The sequence below is a fragment of the Semicossyphus pulcher genome, unplaced genomic scaffold (genome assembly GCF_022749685.1).
Source record: "Semicossyphus pulcher isolate SPU_LCO1_2020_fin unplaced genomic scaffold, fSemPul1.0.p SCAF_14, whole genome shotgun sequence".
Classification (NCBI taxonomy): domain Eukaryota; kingdom Metazoa; phylum Chordata; class Actinopteri; order Labriformes; family Labridae; genus Semicossyphus; species Semicossyphus pulcher.
The window spans coordinates 4,343,323-4,366,834 of NW_027211648.1; the positions used below are offsets into that span (position 1 = coordinate 4,343,323).

The 23,512-nt window shown below is 42.8% G+C and overlaps 2 protein-coding genes across 3 annotated transcripts; both read left to right on the plus strand.

Moving 5' to 3' along the window:
- Window positions 1-7,314, plus strand: cdc25b (cell division cycle 25B). 2 transcript variants are annotated; one of them, XM_069661721.1, is made up of 15 exons: window positions 1-506; window positions 680-762; window positions 1,242-1,287; window positions 2,478-2,519; window positions 2,668-2,701; window positions 3,072-3,209; window positions 3,583-3,702; window positions 3,802-3,939; window positions 4,105-4,182; window positions 4,301-4,489; window positions 4,659-4,763; window positions 4,851-4,913; window positions 5,312-5,410; window positions 5,609-5,854; window positions 6,306-7,314. In XM_069661721.1, exons 1-15 carry the CDS (start codon window positions 292-294, stop codon window positions 6,444-6,446), a joined length of 1,737 nt encoding a protein of 578 aa, XP_069517822.1. In that variant the 5' UTR covers window positions 1-291; the 3' UTR covers window positions 6,447-7,314. The 2 variants fall into 2 exon arrangements, with proteins under 2 accessions (XP_069517822.1, XP_069517823.1); XM_069661722.1 differs by lacking the exon at window positions 3,583-3,702.
- Window positions 7,315-15,284: 7,970 nt separating this feature from the next.
- On the plus strand, window positions 15,285-19,789 carry ap5s1 (adaptor related protein complex 5 subunit sigma 1). The gene is made up of 3 exons (XM_069662350.1): window positions 15,285-15,466; window positions 15,846-16,137; window positions 18,704-19,789. Exons 1-3 carry the CDS (start codon window positions 15,285-15,287, stop codon window positions 18,830-18,832), a joined length of 603 nt encoding a protein of 200 aa, XP_069518451.1. The 3' UTR covers window positions 18,833-19,789.
- The last annotated feature ends 3,723 nt before the right edge of the window (window positions 19,790-23,512 follow it).

Genomic DNA, 23,512 nt, shown 5'->3' on the forward strand with positions numbered 1-23,512 from the left:
GGGAGTACGCTGTGCTGCAGCTCTCCGACAGGAACAACAACTATGATACTTTAGTACCTTAGCAAGACTGAATGAAAGTTTCACTCCACACGGAACCGCAGACTCACTTCCAGCCGGTGTTTGGGAGCGTATCTTTGGAAATGTTGCCTTAAATTGTTGCTACTTGTTAGCTTCCGGGTTAGCTAGAAGTTTGGACCGTCTTGCTAATTGTCACCTTCCGACCCGAAATTCAAACAAAATCGAACAAAAGCAATATCAGCTGCAGGATTTATACAAATTGGACAGCTAAAGATGGAGTCGGTCAATGGTTTTGGTAACACAAGTCCTGTTAACATCGGTTTGAAAAGAAGGCCCGACGGCATCCCGGGACTTTCCTCGCTCTCTCTGCCCGAGCTGAGCACGAAGAACGCGCACTGCAAGAATCTGTTCTCCCCTGGACCCGCGACCGTGCTGTCCCCTGTCACCAACTTGGCTCTCGACATGGACAATTTAGTTGTGCTCGGAAGGTATTAATCTTGTGCCTCGTGTGTTATTTCTTCTATTTATTTGTACTGAATTAAACTGCTACTAAATGCAAGCCGGAGACGACACTTGATGTATTCCAGACATTTCCAAGCATGCCAAGTCTTGTTTACGGTGCATGTAATTGATTTCCCACTTTTATCTTTTTCCCACACAGCCAATGTGATACCCCGAAAAGGAGAAAGCATGCACCCCTGGAGAAGGTTCCCTCCTTTGCTTCTGACGTCTCATCTGATGCTGGTGAGACCCCCTAAAAAGCTATTGTTTGTGCTAATTGATGCTAGTAGAATTGATGCCTGCGGGCCCAGTGTTAATCTATATCTGCATCTCATATAATAGTCAATTCTCCTTTATTTTAGACATGCTGTGTGTTTGAATATTTCCCGATTTGAAATACTGTTTTATCCGCTTTGTGATATTTTGTTTGTGTTTGTTCGACCCAAAAAGCATAAGAAATAAGACTTTTTAACACAACAATCATTTGAAATTTAATCAGTGATAAAAAAAGTATTCTTTACTTGCAGTCCTATCTATTTTTAAACATTAATATTAAACTTTTTTTTGTAATCAATTCAACTCTGAACTTGCTGCAATGTTCCTGTTAAATGTGAAGAATCCACCAGCCACAGCTCTAGTCCAATGGTATTCAGCTGGTTGTTCATCATGCACTGTACCACCTGATGCTTGTATTGATCTGCGACACAAATCTCTTCCTTCAGGCCTCGGTATGGATCTCCCCAGCCCCATGGATGAAATGGAGGACACGTAAGTTGCACTGTCTTTCTCATGTCTGTTCTAATCAATCAGCCTGCGAGATGTGCCCCTCTGCTTACCCCATTGGACCCCCTTCTCCACCCCCACCCTGCGCTTGGGCTCAGCTGAGGCAAGCACAATCTCATCTGTAGGATTATTATCCCAACCGTTGGCTTTAAAGCAACGGCTTCACTCATTTTGTTCTGAGAAGATTAGCTACCAGGGGCTAGTAAGCTTAACTTTCTTTAAGTTATGACGTGAAAAAGACTTTGTGTTGGCTACATAACCTGATTGCAGCCCCGCTTTGTTATCTTAACAAGTTTGTCAGCATATCATCAGCTGTCTAATCTTGGGTGGCCCCTTTTCTTAATTCTTAGTTGGGTTTGTCTCTGCAAACATCTGCCGCTGTCTGATGTGCGAGTTCCTTTACAGCAGCATTTGGTCCTGAAGACCTCATTCACCTCCTTTACAGCTGCTCCGTTGCTAGGAGTTTCAGATTGGGGGGAGGACGTGCCCTGCGCTTGGGTTTAATGATAGCCCACCCCCTCTGGGTTTTGGCACACTCTTCCTATGCACTGTTATTTCAATAGGAAAAGGGGGGCTGGAGTTTTTCTCTGCGTCAGGGCCATTGAAATGAGGGCACCCCTAGAGAACAACTGCCCCCCCTTCTTGTGGTCTGCATTGAGTGAGACACGCTCTCTCCTCGACAGACAAAGGGCTCTTGCAGAAAAGAGGTTGGCGGCGTTGGCTCCAGCAGGCATATGGTAGATTAGCTGATCTCTGCATCCCTTCTCCTGCCCCCCCCCCTCCCTCCGCCCCCCCTCTTGAGCTGCACACTGAGCCCTCAACCTCATTTAGCATACAGGTGGGCATTACTCCAAATGCAAAGACAACCTCTTGCCTCTGTGCATTCACCCAACTTCCTCTTTTCCAACCGTTCCTCTCGCTTTCTCAATAGAGCTCCAGGTTCTTTGTCTTTGTAGTTTATGAGCACAAGGTGTTCTCGGAAAGGCGACGTCGCCTTCCAGCTTCTTTTCTTTGCAGGTTTTAGTATAAAGACATTTTACTTTTATCAGGGCTAAATAAGATTCAACTGAAGTAAACGGTTTGCAAAAAATCGCATTACAACTTCCCATTCTTTCCCAGCACTTTGTTAGAATATCTTTTGTATTTTACATAATTTGTCATGTCTTCTGTTACAGATTTGAAAGAGCCATCCAACAGTCGAGCAGAGTTTTCAACGAGTAAGTTCCGTTCTTGTCAGTAATCTGAAATCATTACCAGGGCTTCGGTTATTGTTGCTCTCCAAGGAGTAATTCACTCCACCAACCGGTCTGCCTGATTTGATTTGTATTGACTGCAACGTCTTTCTCTGCCTTCTGTCAATTACAGGAAGATGCCGATTCGAAGAAACAACTCGCTACCGGTGAGCAGATTTCTCTTTTTTTAAATGGCCAGATATTATGCAGATGTTCGTGGCAGACAGGTGCTGTGAGAATGTGTCCTGTTGTATGCTAACTTGAGCCATCGAGCAGGCCAGAAAAGCTCTAGAACTAAATTTCTTTTGTTCGTTTTCTGATCTTTTTTACTTTAAACTACGTGAAATATTTTGGGATATGATTATTTAAGTATTTGCTTTCAAGCCTCATTAAATTTGTAGCTCACTTTGTGCAAGAAGATTTTGTCCTGATTTTGTTCACATGTTAAGTGTTCAAACATCCTCCATTGTGAAAACCTACCACAGTGCTGCTTGTTCATAGTTACTGAGCCTCTGCCTTCCTCTCACCCTCCCTCAGGTCCAGCTCCTGAGCTTCAGTCCATCTATGAAAGGACAGGAAACAGATTCCCACCGTTACGGAATATTCGGCCAACAACCCTCGCAAATACCCGCCTCCTCTGGCTCCCAACGTGAGAACAAGGAGAACCTGCCCGAGGTTAGTTCTTCACTTGTTCTCGTTTAGAACATCTAGATTGTTTAGCACCGAAGATGGAACTTAAATAATGCTCGAAAATCTGATTTGTTGCCGTGGTAAAGGCATCGCATCATTTTGCTTACTTTTGTAACACTTACAGCAAATGTTAGAACAATTTTGGTAAAAGGAGATCAACTCCACCGTAGGATGTTAGTTCAGACAGTCAATGCCAGCGGAAAATATTGTATAGCAGCAGATTATTAGCCATTAAGTTTGAAGAAATTGGGAAAGGTTTTTATTTTCTTTTTTTAAATAGAGACATTGGATGCTTTGAATGACTTCTGTAAAGCTGTTGGGCACTGATTAACTTTCGACATGTTCCTCTTTTTATCAGGAGGGCTTTGAATTCAAGAAACCAACCAAGCCGGCATCGCGGTGCCGCATTCGCTCCTTCAACGGCGGCCATTCAAAGGACGCGTTTGCCCGCCGCCCCAGCTCAGCCCCCGCCCTCATGGTGTGTGAACACAAAACACCCAGCCAGTCTTGGTGCACAAAGTTTTCACCTGTCCTCAGAAAGATGCTAACGCTTTTTTATCTATTCCCTCTTTTTCAGTTTTCTTCACCTCCCCCGATCCAGCAGCTCGACTTTCAGGACTCCAGCCCCATGTTCCTCAGACGCTCCTCCCTCACTTCCTCTCTGAACGACGACGATGACGACGGCTTCCTGGAAGTGCTCGATGACAACATGGAGGTGAGGCCCTGTCGCTTACATAGACGAGTTGAATTGCATGCCAATGAAAAATATCGAGTTGAGTCCTTGTCTTGGGAGAGTTCAGAAGATCAGACTTGATGAAATCGCGACATTATTTGACTTACCTGTACGACACTCGTCTGACACCGCCTTCTTATCTTACAGAACGACTCTGGGATGCCGATGGGAATGGCCAGCCTGCTCCACGCCCCGCTGGTGTCTGACCGCATAGGAGAAGACTCTGTAAGTCTAAATGAACAGGCTGAAATGTTTACATTTGCTCTTATTAAAATGTGTACCTACCAAAAAGAGTCTTTAAAATTCAAAGAGGGTATTGAGTTTTATATTTTGTGTCCTTCAGCCTGTGACTCGCTGCCGGCCGCGCAGTCTGTTTCGCTCCCCCTCCATGCCCAGCCCAGTGTCTCGCCCCTCAGCGAAGCGTCCTGACTGCCCTGGAGACGAAAACACGCCTGTCAGAGTGAAGCGGCGACGCAGCCTGGCAGGGACGCAGGTCACCACCCTGGAACAAAACGCAGAATCCCCAAGACCGGTGAGTCCCTGCTGCCTAGTACACCCATCAGTATTTATCAAACCCACTGTGCTACCTCGTATAATCATCAAGCAGGACTGTTGGAAGAAAGGTCTTAAGCTTGACCTTAAGTTTGACCTTCCACACTTGAATAGAAACCTGTCTTAAGTCTCTCCTCTTCTTCCCCCAGAGCTGCTCGCTGCTGCAGAGGTCCAAGTCCTTCTGCCAGGCCGACATTGAGAAGGTGCTGGACGGTGAGGACGGCTCGAATGAGCTTATCGGAGATTTCACCAAGGTAAGAGAGGCTGCTGTGTTTCTTACACTCATAACTGAATTGTTCTAATTTGCTCTTCTAACACAATCTCTTTCTATGTCTCTTTAGCCTTTCGTGCTACCCACAGTGGACGGCAAACATCAAGACCTCAAGTACATTAACCAGGAAGTGGTGAGTAGAGGCACTTTGTTGGATTTCTTTTGCTGTTTTTTATAACCCGTTCTTGGTCTTTTTCATACAAGTAGTGAAAAAAAACATGATGAACATGCTCCCCAAAATAAGTATATTAAAATATCGCCATTACAGTCTGAATGCTGCGCGTTAACTTGCATGCAAACAGGCATCTGTTGTCGGACTGTTTTGTACTTGTGCTATGGACCTCACGCTGTGTCCTTAATAAAGTCTTATTATTATTATTATTATTATTATTATTATTATTATTACTCAGTTAAGTCCAACCTGTAAAAACAAACAGCTGTGCAAATAAATGAACTGGAAGTCCCTTTTAAAAGTTCACGTTGAGCCCTTTTTGCTAACCTGAATACTCAACTGTGTTCTGTGTTCCTCAGATGGTTGCAGCTCTGTCCGGCCAGTTTAACCAGCTAGTGGAGCGAGTCATCGTCCTCGACTGCCGCTACCCCTACGAGTTCGAGGGAGGACACATCAAGGTGAGCGGGAACCTCCAAACATGTTTGTCTTTCAAAGGTTCAAATATAAAATGACCATTTTCCTTCAGAAGTCTGTAGAGGTTTACATTTTAAACCATTTTAAGATCTTAGTATTGACACTGAGCACAAGAGAGCAAAGGTTTCGTGTTCACTTCTTGACTTTGTAAACTAAGTGGTTGTGTTCTTCTGTCCCCTCAGGGAGCTCTGAACCTGCATCAGGAAGACCAGGTGGAAGATTACCTCCTCAAAACACCCGTCATCCCGTCCTGCCCGGAGAAACGCGTCGTCATCATCTTCCACTGCGAGTTCTCGTCGGAGCGCGGCCCTCGCATGTGCCGCTTCGTCAGGAAGCAAGACCGCGCCATGAACGAGTATCCCAAACTCCACTACCCCGAGCTCTACATCCTCAAGGGCGGATACAAAGACTTCTTTCCTCATTTCCAGGTATGTTGTGCTTCAAGATTCCTTTTTCTCTGACATCTGGGCTTTAAAAAAACACCGTAAACTTCGTACACAAGGTCTCTGTTTCGATCTTATCAGTTAATTGTTGACCTACAATTACTGGCCGTTATATTGGGAGACGGTGCTGGTTTGTTTATAGCTGTTTTATCGAGAAGTTTCTGATCCTACAAGTAACACTTGTTTACCGACGCTATTAAGCAACAGCTAGCTTTTATTAGCTTTCTCTAAACTTGTCGTCTTTGGTCTGTGATGGCTCATTCAGGGCCGTGAGTTGAGATGATTTTAAACTTTTTTTAAAGAGGTTATTTTGTCACAGCCTACATCCCGCTCTGTATCAGACATTGAGCGAGTATTTCTCCCACATAGTAGTTTTTAATAACACATTTAATGGCTCTTCAGTGGTTTGAACTCGTCTCCTTCTCTTCCTGCGCAGTCACAATGTGAACCTCAGTCCTACCGGCCCATGCACCACGAGGACTTCAAAGACGACCTGAGGACGTTCCGCCTCAAGAGTCGCACCTGGGCCGGCGAGCGCAGCAAGAGAGACATGTACAGTCGACTGAAGAAGCTGTGAGCTCCTCCTCCTCGTCCTCCTTAAACTGCCTCCAAAAACACACCACCTCTCCCCCCCGAACAGACTGAGTACAATCTCCTCTCAGAGCCTGAGGCCTCCCCGCCCACGAGGAAATACCTTTCGGGATTGCGCCAACACATGGGGATTTTACAAAGTCTCACTCAACTATAGCAAAGTTATTTATGCAAATTTTAAAGAGGGAAGATGTGAGATGAACGCTTGACCTTCAGATTTCATGAAGCAATGTGCTCGTTTAAAACCACTTGGACCTACCTGCCTGTTTTACCTTTCTTATGACACTGGCATGTACAGAAGAAATCACTGCCACATTGCAATAACACAACCAAACCACACTGCCAAGTCTGTTTCAGTCTCCTCTCTGTATATTTTGATTTTCCCATCCTTATTTAAGCACTTAATTTAAATATCTTGAAATGGTGCTGTGCTTTTTTTTATATTGTTTTTGATATTTTTTTTCATTGAATTGTTTACCCCCATGTTATGGATTGATTTGCTCCCAGCATGCCTTTCTCTAGGCGTCCCAACATGCAAATTGTAAAGTACAAACTAAATGCAGAGCTTTTATTTTTGTCTTCCTTCCTGATCAGTTGCAGTACTTGGTAACTCTTTTTTCTGGGTAAGAAGATACCAAAGCAAACCAACTACCTGTTAACTTTGCAGTGAGATTTTTTTCTGATGCTGCAGGTCAGCAAGTGAGAGGATTTTTGATTCAAGAAAAGTGTTTTCTTTGTTTTGCCTAATTTTGGGAGAGCTGATTTCTTCCCCTCTGCTCATGTTGTCAGTTTCTAATGAATTGGGTGGTTTGGATATTTTCAGGCTCGTGGGGGAGCTGCTGAAATAAAGAGCCAGTGTGTGTTCAAATGTGATGTAAAGCATCTTCTTTTCAAAAGGCCACATTTTGTTTTTGTGCTGCAAATGTGTTCGAAGGTTTTCATACTGTTGACAACAAAGTGCCATGTTTCTCTACAGATATTTGACAGGTAATTTATTGGTGCTACTTACCGTCTCAAATTTTAATGTAATCTATGACGAGCAGCTTTGTTAGAATATTTAGTTAAATATATAATTTGATAAAGATACTGTGACTCAGTAAGAACACAAATTCTAAGTAAAAAAGACCTCAAGCTATGCTTTGAATACCACCTTTAATATCTTCTAAATGGATATTCTCATATTTTCATATGTTTCACATGTTTGGGTGTTTATTGTTCGAAGTGAAAACTGCATAATTCCGTGTTTTTCCAGAATCACATTTTTAAAAATGTCTCCTCCAAAATGGGCCGTTCAGAACAGCTGCAGCGTTCTACGTAGAACCTTGCTTTCGCTGAAATCGATCAATCGTCATTCACCTCAGGCTGCCTTCTTGCACTTGCTTGTAGTCAAGAATTCAACTCACCATTCCGATACCTCCTGGCGACTCTGGCTCGTACATGTAAGGTCGAATAACCGATCCTAGAGCAGCCATGTTTTCTACAACTTTGGAGTGATGGTGCAGTGCGGCCGCTCCCCCACGTGGGATCGCACACGTTACTGTCGGCCAATCGTGGCTAAGGTCTGACCTTTGAATGGCAAAACGGCTTGTTGTAAACTTAACCAACGTAATTCAAAAACACATTAGAATAACAGAAAATTGATTGCATAGCTAAAATATGTCCCCTTTAAGTACTTTCTACAAGACACTGATCATCACTAAAACAAAGTACAATAGGTTCACCAACAATGTCGGCTTCATCTCCCTTTCATCAGCAGAAAACGAGGTTTGTTGGGTTGATTTGTTCACTTTGCATATGGAGTAAAACCTGTGCTGGATTTTGCATGAACACTTATTTGCTTCACAGTGCTCTACAGTTTAACTCTCAAATTCCAAAATGTGTCCAAAGCATGCATACTTTCTGCTTTTTTATGTGTAAATTAGGTTAATGCAATAGAACTCCTTAGCATTCATTTCACCAGATTAAATAAGGATAAACTAGTGTGTATTTTTATGTGGGAAATGGGAAGACAAAGGTTTTTATAACTCCTTAAAGTTGTAATCTCATAAGTTTCTCTTTGGCGGCTCCTGTGGCGATAAACGGTAATTGCGGGAGCACACTTCCCAGATATCCAGACAGTGCTGCATGTGTGACGTCACGGTTGGCTCCGGATTCCTCTGGCTGACGGTCGCTTTCCTTTTCAGACTGTTTGCTTCATCTGAGCGTCGAGTTTGTGTCTGAGATCGGAAGAGCACCTGCTTAGCTCCGCCTACCCTCTCTGGCAGACCAAACGCGTCACTAACTGGGCGCCACTTGTGATTTTTTTCACACCAGACAGCCAGTCTGTAATACTGCAAATGGAAAGGCTTTCATGAGTGGGCCATAGGCTCAATCACTGTTGTGTTAGCTCATTCAGCGAGAGATAGAGACTTAAACAAACAAAAACACCAAATGTTCTGACCCGAGCCTCTCCAATGGGATGCTTTTCCACTTTTCTCTAACATAAACATAAATGCATTAATGCTTGTGTACTGGTGGTTGCACAAAATAAGCAGTGTAAACTTTCTGAGCGAGCATTTTGTCTCTTTGGGAACTTTTTGGGAAGCTTTTCTCAGTTTTTGGACATTTGGACAATAGTTAGTGGCAGCATATTTTACTTATCCATGATCAAGAAACTTTTGGGTGTATTTCAAAGTCATCAGCCCACTGACTGTAAACCTGCTAACAGGTTCCCTCAGTGTGCAGGGATTCAGTCAAAGCAAACTCTCCTCAGCTGAACTCTAAGAATAGCACATCTGCCGTTTTTGTTTGGTCTTCTCTCCTGCATGTGGCGGGGACACATGTTTCCCTCACACAGAGCTGTTCCTGTTTTTCAAATCTTCCCTCTCTAGCGACCTTGGGAGTGGCCTTCCTGCTGCAGCACGTGCCCCGACACACACACACATACATTCCTGTATGCTGAGGGAGTGACTGTGTGAAAGCAGCGCCTGGCAGCTGGCCACTCCCCTGACGTGTCCTGACAGGAGCTCAACAGTCACGGGAGGGAAAAAAATCAGAGCCACCATGTGCTGTAAACACGTGACCGATCTGGCGGAGAGGTCACAAAAGCGCAACTCCCTCCCTTCTGGCGCTTCACCAAAGTTTGAAATCAGGCAGTTTCCCAGCGGCCATGTGGGTATGGGAAAGAGAGGGCGAGCCTTTGTTTGCATTCCACCGATTGAGGTCAAAAGACAAATTTACAGCCAGCAGTTTGTAGCTGACACAAGCGTCTGTTCGCTGTCTGCGACTCCAACTGAAGATACTCGAGTTCCTTCCTCACTTCTCTAAAAAGCATCCGGATACATTACAGATTTTCTTTGAAAGTTTTCAGCACATCAGATAAAGCTCACACGTGCAGCACGACACTGGAAGTCATGTGTCAAAGTTATAGCGTCAACGTGAAAGACAAAATGACATGTTTGTGTTGGAAAACAGATGTTTTGTCAGACTGACGGAGGACTTGCTCTACATGTTTTCTCTGACACTGAGCCAGACTCATTTTTTTCTGAAGCTGGCTAACTGCTTTTGTGTGTCAAAGAGAAAACTCTCCAGATACTGACTTCACCCTTAACCCTTTCTATCCTCAACTTTATACAGCAAGAGAGCACTTAGGTTTGTACATTATTTGTATTGTATTAAGTGTAAAAGGGCTGCACAACACAATACAGCAACAATTTACAAAACACTGTTCAGAATAAAAAAGTTTGTCCCTGTCTGTTCTGCCAAACCTGCTAAAATATTACCCAGCAGACTTTACTGTCACTTCAGTCGATGCCTCTTTGCAGAGTTTGACAATAACATGGACTATTCCGCATATGATGACTTACACAATGAAATAATTGCAACGTTATTCGAGATAAAAGCAATAGAACAGAGAGGAAACAAACCGATTTGTCGACACGTCATTTGCTTAAATATGGTAACAAGGATGAGAAATGTGCTTTATGTGACGTTTAAAGAAGAAGACTAACTGTCTTTGAAGAATGAATCCAAAACAGAAAAACTCTAAATATGTGTGAAAAAGAGGAAGACAAATCAGCAGAGCCACATTTTTTGTTTCAGAGATCTTTACATGTATTTGTCAATGGGTGTGTTCCATTCATATCAAGCTGCCACCTTTGTCTAAGCGGGACGAGTAATTGGCCGGCTTCTGAGGTTTGGAGGGGCCTCGCACCTTTACACGAGGCATACATAATGCAACACTTGCAGGAGCCTTTTCATTTTCCACTTCAACAGTTGGTTTTAAAATGTAGATGAGTCCTTTGCTCGTCCCCCCGCGAAAGAAAACCAAGCCAGGTTTTTTTACACCCATCCAATTAGGAGCTGGAGACGCCACAAAGAGGAACAGCAACTTGAACTGCTGTCCTGAAGATTAACAATGTGTGCTTTCTGAGTGGCTTGTTGTGTTAGATATGCTTTGTTCTTTAGATGCTGTAGTTTTTAAAAGACGGAGATCTTAAATCAGTATATATAAAATACAATAAAGGAGGTGTTTTGGTGCTAAATTTGAAAGCTGGCTGTCTTAAAAGTTGTTGACTAGCTTGACTGGACCATGTCGCGTCTGACTAATAAATTTGACAGGTTTAGAACAGTTGAACAGTTTGACATTGCTGGAAAGTTAGTCAAGATGATTGCTGTCACGCTCATGTCTGTATGCTAAGTAAAAAGCTGCAGTTGGTTAGCTAAAGTTAGCTTTAAGACAAGATATAGATTAACAGGCATCATCTATATCTAGCTTGGAATCTGTAAAAAGAGCAATTATGTGTAAATTCAAGGTGTTTATAGGCAGTGTTTGTAACTTTAAAACAAAACCAAGTGGCTGTTTCTGCTGTTTCCAGTTTGTATGCTAAGCCAAGCTAAGTTAAGCTAGGCTATTGAGCTGTTAGCTTCATATTTACCTTCCCTATCCCTCTTGACAGAAAATATAGGTCACAATATCTTTTACTGTGTAAGATATTTTATAACACAATTCTGCCTCTCAAATTAGTGTTTATTGTTTATTTCACCTGTATGGAAAGATGTCACCACCTCTCTAGTCTCCCTCCGCTTTTAGCATCTTAGCATCTTTAGCGTTTTGGCTAAACACTTGGCTTGTTCTGTTTCTCTGATTTGTTCAGTCTTACTGTTCATATCTCACTTCTTTCTGTCAAAATGGGAAGCTGCTTTTTTAAAATAATCTCTGACAAACCAAGTGTTAGCCTGCCCAACACCAAGCTACAAACAGAGAAAGTTAGCGATTAGCTGGTGGACATAGTGGAGCATTTAGCAGCTAAAGAAGTAGATATTTCTAGGAGAAATAGGATAAATAATAGGAGACCAAAAAGGTGTTAAAATGAGCATGAACATTGGATTTATAATAGTTAGCTGGCCTCAAAAACAACTCAGATTGAATGCTAATGTTGCTACATATCTGCTTAATGCATTTGCTAATATGTTAGCCACAGCAACTGTAAAAGGGTTGTGTTTACAGCTGGTTAATTGGCACCTAAGTAGCCAGAATTACACAAATTACTACTGTTGCTTTATTACAGTTGAATTGTACTTCTTTAGGTTTATGAATATGAAAGAGACCAGTTAAAAAAAGTTAAAGTCTCTGCACGAAACTGCCAGAAAGGTTGCTACCACTGGTGCTAATAAGTGTTAGCAGTCGGGATCTTTTGTCCTTCAACAATTGGAAATGCAAGATTACAAATTCTTCTGTCTTCCTGTCTGTCAGAGTCATTACAGCAACAACAACAGCAGGCTTCTCATGCATCTTACAGCACCCCGCAGAGCTGCCTTAAAAACTACCCCACCCTTCCTATCACCATCTCTACATCTCTTTTTTGCCCTGTTTCACACCCCACCCCGGGGTAGCAGCTGCAACAAGGTGCCCTCACACAAAGCTGCAGCCTGGGTGTCACCTTTTAAACCCCTGTTTGCTCTGACCCGTTGACATTGACAGTAAACTGACGAACCGGTCTGTAAAACAAGGTGGTAACAACCTGGCAAAGACTGAAGCACAGAGCACACTGAGGTTTCAAAGGAAGGGTGGGGGGTTGTGGTTTTTCAAGGTGAGCTTCCTTCTTTAATGTTTTTGAAGATAACTTGTGCAGTGAGTTTTCAGGGAAGCTTGAGATGATTTCACCATAAGATAATCATGTTTTTATGTCCCCCCTGCTGAGAGTGCAAACTAGACAGAAACATATTTCGCTCACCAGCTTCCTTTATTTTAAACTCGCAGGTCTCGCTGTCATTGGGCCGTATGGTCGGCTGATACATCCTGTTGTTGTTCCTATTCAGCTGGTTTGTTTCAGAGGGAACAATGACTCACAGATCAGAACCGCTGAAACTCGTCAGACTTTTCTTGTGGTGTTTGTGACACGAGCGGCTGCACAGCCTGCCTTTACTTTGAAAATGTAGGCCCCATAATGAAAATGTAACCTTTCAAATGCATGAAACTGCACTGAACCTCAAATGCAGAATATATATATATATCTCACCATACATATATAAGAGCAGATCCAAGGGCTGCGCAGGAGAGAATAAATTAAAAGACACATAAAATGAAATAATACAGGTAATAAAGACAGGTTGGCAGGACAGTTCACAGTGAAAATCAGTAGTGGATTGCATGTAAGTAAATTATAATTTAATTAATTAAATGTTTGATTAGTTGGAAAATTAATTGTCACAAAGCTGAGTTACTTTTATAGAGCTAAATGATTCTTGTAGCACAGCAAAGCTTCAAACATATGACGGCACGATGACAGTACACGTCCCAAAAGGATATAAAGTCCTTAAAAAAGCACAACCTTACATATCTGCAGCAGCAAAGTGCAACACACACATTAACAGAGCAGATATTTTAATCACACATCATATTCTTGTAGAACACTTACTTTTAATACATATAAATGCTTATGTACTTTTACTATAGCAAAGTTTTAGAAGTATTTTTGTAATGCATTCTGCAACGTATATTCATATCCACTAAATGATCTGGGTACGTCTTCCCCCACTGATTAAATCTGGCTTCACTTTCACATTGAGTTTTCTCACTAATGTTGGCTAATTATTACCTGCAGGGATCCCGCTCAGCTGCTCCTTTACTATTGAAGAGAAATGCCTGTAAAGTGATCTGCGCTAATGATTACACAGAGTGTGGGTGTTGAGAAATGATTTCCCTCCACACCGTTTCAGATGAAATGTTAATATAACAAGATGGTTTGAAGGAATCAATTAACACTTTGGTAAATTATTTCCTTTCTTGCAGAGAGAAGGATGATATGATACACCGTCGTGTCTATGCAGGAAGCTATACAATCAGCAGGTGGTTAGCTGTTAGCCTAGCTTAGCACAAAGACTGGAAAAAGAGGGAAACAGCTAGCCAGGGCTCTGTCTGCAGGTGCAAAATCTAAAATACAGCGTGTCATTTTAACACTTTGTTTACTTTGAATATCTTAAATGTTCTCCCTAAATATGTGCAAACTTTTACCTGCTGGTGGCGCTGGATGAAAGGTGGAAAATGCTGGGGACCATGAATGAACGCGTCAACAAATTATGATGGCAATTGATGCATAAGATATTTTGCTCTGGACCAAAACGGTGGACAGAAAAGTTGATTTCCATCCCTTCAGCCATCCTAGCAAAGCTGAAACACCTCTCAAACTTTATGCACTTATGTGTTGCTGTTCTCACCAGGTTCTAACAGCTTTAACAATCACCCATGCTGAGCAGAAAGTCAGAAAAGGAAGGTTTTGATCCCAAAGAAAAAGTACCACAACAATCACATCCTCAGGTCCGGTTACGGTGGAGCAGGTCTGTGCAGGGCAGAGGGTGAGGAGGTTAACAGGGCAGTGGAGTGAATGTGGACAAAGCGGGGTGAATGTTTTCTTTCATTCTTCTCCCTCCACCGCTTCTTCAAACACACACACACACACACACACACACACACACACACACACTGACAGGGGCCTCTCTGAGTAAAGAAGCGTGACCAGCAGCAGCTGTTGGATTAACAGCTGCCCACACTGTTTGTCTGCTGAGACCCCCGAAACACTGATCTATGATCCCAACCAACTTCTCCTCACAGCCTCCTCCTGTCTCTCAATCCTGTCTTCATCCACACCACGCTACACTGTCTGGTCATTGTAGTTTTTGTAATAGCTTTTGGTATTTTGGTTCAGTCCTTTTCAATTAACATTCATCTGATTGCTCATTGATTAATTAAGTCATTTTTTTCAGCAAATTCACTGATTAAAGTGTCTTAAATTCACATTTACATGGCATTCAATGATAATGAATTAAATATCTTTGTGTTTGGGACCCAGAGACCTAAAAAAAATACTATTTTCTGACATTTTATTTGATTTAATTATCAATTGATCAAATGGATTATTGAAACAGTATGTTCCTATCTTTACCTTCTTAAAGTTCCTACAAATAAAGGTCAACCAACATTAAGCGTTAGACGTCTAACTATAGTTTTATTTGTTAATAATAATAATAATATAATATAATATAATATAATATAATATAATATAATATAATATAATATAATATAATATAATACCACAGCCATCAGACTTTTTAATTCTTTGGTAAATAGTACATGAGATGCCAGACAAATTAATTTTCCTTTGGGGATCAATAAAGTTATAATATAATATAATATAAGATAATATAATATAATATGCGAGCGCCATCTGGTGGTTCAAACAATGCATAGCAACGGTAACCGAGAACGGTCAGCTGACCAACGCGGAAGTGAGTAATCATTAGAAGCCTGACTCTGCATTGTAAACTGTTTTCCACACTTAACAACATGGTTCGTTGTTTTCTGATCCACACCGTCTGTCCCGTCAGTGCTCTCGGTCCCGGGGAGAGTCGGGTGCTTTACTCCCGGGTTTTCGGTCCAGATGAAGGCATCTTTTCCGAACAGAACCGGGAGCTCGGCCCGGAGGAGAGACGACTCCTGCAGATGGAGAAGGTAGCTGTGGTAGCGAGGTGGGTCGGGTTTAAGGTCAAGTGTTTGAATTGACTTAATTCTCTTTTACTGTGTCAAAAAGTATTATTGAGCTTTTTTTTCATCAACACTTACAAAACTGTCCTGAATATTCTTTATTAAAATATAGAGATGTACTGTATATGTTACTTATACACAACTGTTTTTAACTATTGTCACACAAAATATCCAGATAGAAAGATACAGATATCAATGTTGCATAATGCCTCTCGGGGATACTACAAATAAGAGTTAGTAATTGCCATAATCTTAGTTACATCTAAGATAAAGGAAAGATTAACTGTTTCCAGCAGGTGATGACTGGTTCCCTTCCTTCTTTCTATGTTTCTAACCCTCCCACACTGATCCTCTGTGACTCAGGCAGGTCCGCAGCGCCGTCTCTCTGTCCCGGGAGGCTTCAGGTCGTCCTCTGGTGGAGACGGTGCCCGGCGAGGAGGCTCTGGCCCTGCAGGAGGCCGACAGTGGTGTGGCGCGTTTAAGAGCTGGAGACCCCTTCTCTGAGGGGATGAGCGCTCTGTGGCTCGGAGTTCAGAGTCTGGGCTTCACTCTGGTCTGTGAGTCCCACGAGAACCTGCTGCTGGCAGAGGGGACTCTGAGGAACCTGACCCGACACTGTCTGGAGCACCTGCACATGCTGGGGCAGGGCAGTGAGGTGAGAACCAAAACACACCAAAAGAGGATCTAGATTGGATCAGGTCTACTTTTAGAACTTTATGTGAATAAAACTTTAAATGAGAGAAAGTTTTTAACACCCAAACATCTTATAATCCTAAAAAACACATGCAATCACAAGCAGTACCTAGCGTTGGAAGTAAAGTGAGAACAAAGATCAGGCTAAAAATGTCACTGTCCCTTATGTTGCCCTTAACTGTTAATCTTGGAAGTCATCTTCAGTCTTGTTGTGATTAGCACGTCACATCTTAGGGAACCCAGCTCGACTGAGGACAGATGAAATCATCCGTTTTAAACTTGTCGGATTTCTTTCCTTCTGGACATCAGTGCATCAACATCAGAGGTGTGAGCTGAAAGAAAAGAAAACATCTTTACTTTCTTATTGAGCTTCAGAAGCAAAATTACATGAAATAATTAAGATAGCAAAACATGAGATCTTCAGGATTCAAAGTCTTTGTGGCTTATATTTTTCTCAACCTTATTTCAATCATTTATTGTTAAAGACCCCCTCCAGTAAAAATCAATTTAACCTTGTGAACATCTCCATGTGGTGTTCTTCATGAGCTACAAGACATATCAGGGACAACATGAGCAGTCATCTCCATGGCTGGGCCTGTCTGCTTTTAAACTGCAGTGTACCAAGGACAGGCTGAACAACACGTTTTCACATTGGCAGGATTGAGACGTCACAAACCTTAGGAGCCAATCCCGTTAATGGACGGGGTGACTCTATAAATATTATAATGTGTAACCTATGGCAACCACTTTGGGGATGCGCGAGCCAGCTGTAACCATCATCGTCATTTTTGCAAACTCACTACTGACTACTAACGTTAACGTTACTACTACTAATTCCTTCATTTCAAGCAGCTAAGTTTCAACAAGTTGCCACTAAACGACGGCAGAGACATGTTTTGTTATGACGGAGGGGGCAGTTGGAAATGTGCATAGTGGGCGGGGCCTATGCAGGATTTTTTAGTGAGAGAGAAGGAGGAGATGCCTAGGAAGGATTTTTACAAGGTAATTAAATGTTTTTCAAGCAGAGCATTTTATATGTCTTAAAGCATGTCTGGAGCTGGTCTTTAACAAGATGGCTGCCTGTCTGTGTTTGACTCGATGTTGGCCAGTTAGTGAAGCAGGGCCTCTGTAACTGTTATTTGAGACACGATGGGCCTCATGCAAAAAGCGATATACGAACAATTTTCTCTTATTTTTGATCTTATCCAGGATTTTTTTCTTATATTGTTCTTACAAATCGTCTCTTAGGTAAGAGAAAAGTTTACGATTGGTGGAGGCACTCTTACCAAGATAAGAAAGAAAAAGTGTTTGTCCAATGTGCAGAAATAAGTTTTAAAACTGAGAAACATAAAAAATGCATCATATAATCAAATTTAGATTATTATATGTTTTTAGGGGAATCATGATGATTGGATTATTTAATCTTTGGGCTAAAGAGATACTATTGGTCAATTGATCCCAATTAAGACAATTAAAACCATCTGTATGCATCTGTGCTTTCTGCTTCTGAATGGCTAACATGCTGCTGTTCGATGCTTTGGCCATCCAGGCCTTACGCAGAGAGCGCACTTTGAACGATCGCACAGATCTAACATGAGACGGATGAATGGCTGCTGAGCAGTTTCAGATTCCATCTTCATGTCATACAGCTTCTTTTTATTTCAGTAACCGTGCGTCCCTCGGCTGTAACACAGTTCTCAGTTTCCTTCTGTTTGGCGGCACCTAATGGTGATAAAAGGGAATTGCGGGCGCACACGTCCCACTTTAAACAGATGCTCACGGGTGGCTCCCGTTGTCATGGTGCTAACTCTTGATTTGCCATAGGCTCAATCACCACTGTGTTGCCTCATTCAGTGATAGATAGTGACTTAACATTTATTTACATGAAAATCTTCAAAATTATATCTTTAAGTTGATTTAAAAGTACTTTGATTTCAAAACTGCTGGTGACTGGGAACCAGGAAATATGCAAGCTCTGGTTTTATTTAATATGGCAGATATATCTGCCTCAATATCTTCAGCCAATCATAATCTTTATCTCATTATCTTTGAAAACATTTGTGGCCAGGGATAATGCTGATCCCTGAACATGATCGCACACAGACTGTAGCTTCCTTTGACTCCCACATACACTGTCCTGCTGCTGGAAATACTAGCTAGAGCACCAGAAAGGGCTTAATCCACCGCTGAAAATAGTCCCCATTAGACACACTTTTACTCCTGTTTGAGGCAGGTCTGCTGGACTGGAAAAGGTTTCTCTGCTGCGGTGTCAGGCAGAGTTCCTGCCTGATGCAAAAATAGTTATATTTTATTCAAATGAAAGCTTTCGTGTCAAGACAAGTTTAAAGATCTCATTAGACTCGAGTCAGTCCAGTGAACAGAACTGTTGCAGTGTGGAGCATTGATACTCAAATGTTCAACAGCAAAATCTCATTTCAGGCTGAAAAAAAGGGAACAAGATTGCAGCCGTACTGATTGTGTTTACGTCTGTTAAAGACTGCGATCGTTAAAATACACTCCTCTTTCAGGTCCTGCTGAGGAGCAACCGTGTGGACGTTCTGCTCAGCCGCCTCCTTCCTCACGGGCAGCTCCTCTTCCTCAACCACCGCTTCGCCCAGAGCCTAGAGAAGGAGGTAGTAGCTTACATGGCCAAGTGAACCCGCCGCGGCCTGACTTCCTGGCTGTGAAGTGCTAGCTTTCAAACATACAGGTCGACTGTTGTTTGCCTTTGCTGACATTTTTTGCGGCGGTAGAAGAAGAATGCAGCGCTGGCAGCTGCTGCCTCAGATTGCATGAGGCGGTAAACACATAGAGTGGTAAATATCTCCCACAGCCACTCTGCTAGCTGTGACTGTTTACTGCGTGGGAGGCTTCAGTTCAAATCCTGTTTGTCAAATTGAAGAGTGGAAAGCAAAATGTGGCAGATTAGAGAGTGGAGCTGAAGAGGCCGGCTCAGACCTCCAAAAGACGGCCATTTATCTGATTCACCGCGCTGGAAATGTCACAGAGCGACCTTGAGGAACTGAACTCGACCTTTTTTTGTGTTGTTTGAGATTTCTGGGAGTGTAAATGAATCATAAAGTGCTTTGTTGCCTCGGTGTGACTTTTAATGCTCCCGAGGAGTAGGAGGACATCAGGATTTGAGGTTTTTGTGCGGCACAAGGTATGAATCATCTCATGGCAACAAACGGCAAAAATGCAGCAAACAAAGACGAGAGTCAGACCTGGTTAATGTCAGTTTGAACCAGAAATGTCACAAAATGTGGACAAAAGGAAGAAGTGACGTGACATATTATGAAACAACAATGACGGATGAGCAGAGACGTTGGCATGCAGAACACAGAAACCGGGAAGCGATGACAAAAACATTCAAAAAAACAAACATATTCCTGATCCGCCGACTGCGGCCCCCTCCTGTGAAGCCAGACTCTCCTGCTCCTCCCCCCGGCCTCATAAAAAGCCTCTTAAACCCCAGTTTGTGTGATAGCAACCAAAACCAGAGCGGTGTTTCTCCAGCGAGGGGAGGGCGGGAGAGATCTGTCTACATGCCAACGTCAGTTCCTTTGATCTTCTCTTCTTTTCTGCATCAGAAAATAAAACGTTTTTTCAGCTCATACCCAAGGCGTATTCTTTGAAACTTTGCAATCAAGGACACACAGTGAGCTTTCCTGAAACGAGGCATCGGGGAGATCACATTAAAATGATAAAACAAACAGGATTTAGAGGTTGCGTACATCTTGTGGGGATAAAAACAGACTCGACGTCAGCTGGATTAAACACCTGAAAAGTAAATATCACAACAGAATTAAAGAAGTAACCAGTAAGTTCCTCTGTAAGACCAGCAGGGGGCAATGAATGTTGTTGATCTGAGTGTCAGAGTGCAGTCAAGGACACTGGTTTGCTTTCCACCAGACTTAGCGTGTTGACGCAGGTTTTTCAGACCCGGGAAGACCTGCTTATAAATGCCGATTGTCTCTTTTCCCATTGCCAGTGAAGTATACTGCTGTCGGTCTCTTTTCTGCTGCGTCACCGCCTGACGTAACAAACACGCCGGAGACGGGGTTAGTAAACAATGAAGATGTTACGGTGGTTAGGTCTTTATTGTATCTATTACTCATTCAGTCTGTTTATCGAACTCGGCGCCGACAAATTTGGAACGAGACGGGCTGAATCTGTAGCTGAGATGACGAGGAGTCGCAGAAGTTACCGATGGAGCATAGCATCGCGCCGGAGAGGGGGCGGAGATTAGCGTGTCGACAGGTTTTGTGTTCCCATCAATGTCGATTGGAGCCGAGGCGATAATCACCCGGGTCCACTGCAGAGTCAGTAGAGTGCCGATTGTAGCCTTTCCCACTAAGCAAAAAAAAACGTGCATTAGCGGGTGTTAGTGGGTTTTTTGACCAGTGGGAGAGGGGCTTCACTTCAAGTTGGTGTATTTCACCTACATATAAAAAGGCCCTCAGCTGGAACCTTCTAAAATATAAACATGGATTTATTTTACACTTTGCTGCCAAAAGTTTGTGGACATCCCAACTTTAACTTTTGTGTGTTTTATTCATTTGCTTATTCTAACAATGACAGTGCACAGCATCTTAGCTTTACCAGAGTTAGCTATGAGCTAGTTTACATGTGAGGGCAAATCGATCATTATGTCCATGTCTTATTTTTTTATTATTTTTTTAACATGATGTTTTTTGGCTTTTGCCTTAATGTGTAGGACAGCTGAAGAGAGACAGGAAATGTGGGGAGTAGATAGTGGGCGATGACACGCACCAAATGATCACAGACCGGGGGTCGAGCCTGCGATCAGTGCACTGAGGACTGTAGCCTCGCTCTACCAACTGAGCTAAACCAGCGCCCCCATTTTTGAAATCGTCAAAACAAAAAACTAAACAAAACAGAAAACAAGTGGAGTGATGGGATACAACTATACAGAGTACAAAGAGTGTGCATTCTGGAGCTGCAGCCTTCAACCACACAGGGCCTCAAACCCCCGGTACACAGAAACAATACAAACATTCGACAAATACATAAAACTAACTTAGCATCGAGAGCCAAAGTGTCTCGATGAGGCTCGATTCACTTACAAAAACAAACTGATTACAAACTACAAACAGAGTGAAATAGATTCTCCATCCAGACTGGAGCCACACAGGGACTCAAACCCGAGCACATGCACACAGAAGTAATGCAAAAATTCTACTGATACATAAAACAAATCAGTATACTGACTGATTGTCTTACAGGTGCAATGTACAAGATCCAACTTTCTTATTTAATCAAGTATTCCTCCTGATGAAGTCTCATGGAGAAAATCCTTCATTCATCTTAAGGGTGACATAAAGAAGGGCAATCAGGAATTTCTTAGTTCTGGCCCATTTTTTGGGGCTTTTTTAAGTATTTATTTATTTATTTATTTATTTATAGGACAGAAGACAGACAGGAAATCGAGTCGAGCCTGCGGCCTCTGTGTCGACGCTTGTAGCCTCTGTGTACAGGGGCGTCTGCACTTCCCACTGAGCTAAACCAGCACCCTGAGTGTTTGAACTCGACTCCAGAGGGAACATTTACTGATGTTGGGGTGGCTGCGGTTGGTGGTTCGATCCCCAGCTTCCTCAGTCTACATGTCGAGGTGTTCTCGGGCAAGACACTGAACCTCAAACTGCTCCCGGTGGCAAGTCTTCACTCTACCTTAAATTATATCACAGACCATAATATGCCTCTAAATTTGTGGCCAAACCTTTCATTTGTCCCGTTTCATTGTGACTTACTCCCTTCCACAGAGCTACGTCCATGTTTGGTCTGTAAGACCTGGACCGACCCGCTCAGATCCCAACACCTTTGATGAAGTGAAGGCCGAGTGTGAGCCGGGTCTTATCGGCCAACGTTAGTGAGCAAACATGAATAAATCAGAGCCTGGGAGTTACTTCAGGCTCCTGTAGTAGAGACTTTCCTCACTGTGAGATCTGTCCACTGCTCTCCTTCATTAGGGTGCTCTACTGTAGCTGTCAGTGCTCTGCTCTAACACCTGCTGCTGCACAGCTCACCTGGATGTTAGGATGTCAGTGCTGCTGCCCCACCTCCACCCAGCATCCACCTGTAGAGACTTTGTCTATCAATACCTTTTAGTTATTTTAGCAGATTAATGTTTTTGGAACGACGTGTTCAAAACTCTCCGGATGTAATGTCTCGGTGTCTGCATATGTTTGGCCATGAGGTGCATCTCACTTTAAGGGGAATAATGGAAACTTATCACACTACACTTGGTGTTTTAATTTAATCCTTTATTTATATATTATATAAGCCTTTTATTCAACGTATAGAAAAACACTATCAGTTTTTGTCAAACACAAAAGTCTTTGCAGCATTCGAAGATTTTTTTTAAGGATTCGAGTCATTTTAAAACACAACAGAACTTCAAAAAAACTTTCCTTAAAACTTAAAATTTCCTATAATCAAGATTTTATGGGACAAAAAGTTAATGTCTTTAGTTTTTGAATTAAAACACCAAACTTAAAATGATATTAAAAACCAGGTAATCCTTCTTGTAGCTAACCACTCGTACATACTGCCCCCAAAATGCTCCATAATAGGGATGTCAGTGATTAACCACCATCCATCCATCCATTATCTTCCTCTTATCCGGGGCCGGGTCGCGGTGGCAGCCTACTCAGTAAGGTGACCCAAGCGTCCCTATCCCCAGCAACATTTTCCAGTTCCTCCTGGGGGATTCCGAGGCGCTCCCAGGCCAGACGGGATATATAATCCCTCCAGCGAGCTCTGGGTCTGCCCCGGGGTCTGCTCGCAGTTGGACGTGCCCGGAAAACCTCCAAATGGAGGCGCCCAGAGCAGGTGCCCCATGTACAGATGCGACGGTCCTCGGCGCACTGATGGCAGGCTCGACTCCCGCTCTGCCGCTCATGTGGTGCATGTCATCCCCCACTCTCTAATCCCCACATTTCCTGCCTCCAGCTGTCCTGTAAATATAAAGGTAACAAACAAATAAAATATTATTGACCGGTTACACATGTCAGTCCACACATACACACTCAGCTCCCCTCCAGCGCTAAAAGTGTGCAACACTAGCTTACGTTAGCTTGAAAATATAGCTCGCTAACGTCAGTAAACGAGCGGTTGTGTGTCGAAGTCTGTTCCCCCGACACATGGAGGAGGGATCGAGAGTTATATCATATTATTGTTGTCTCATTCATGGTCTGATTAACAGTCAGGCATCTTGTATTTTACTTAATTTTGCTTCTTTTTTTTGTACAAAATTAGTCGATCAGTTTCCTGTTAATGCGCGTCGGTCTGCCGATAGCAAAATGACATCCCAACTC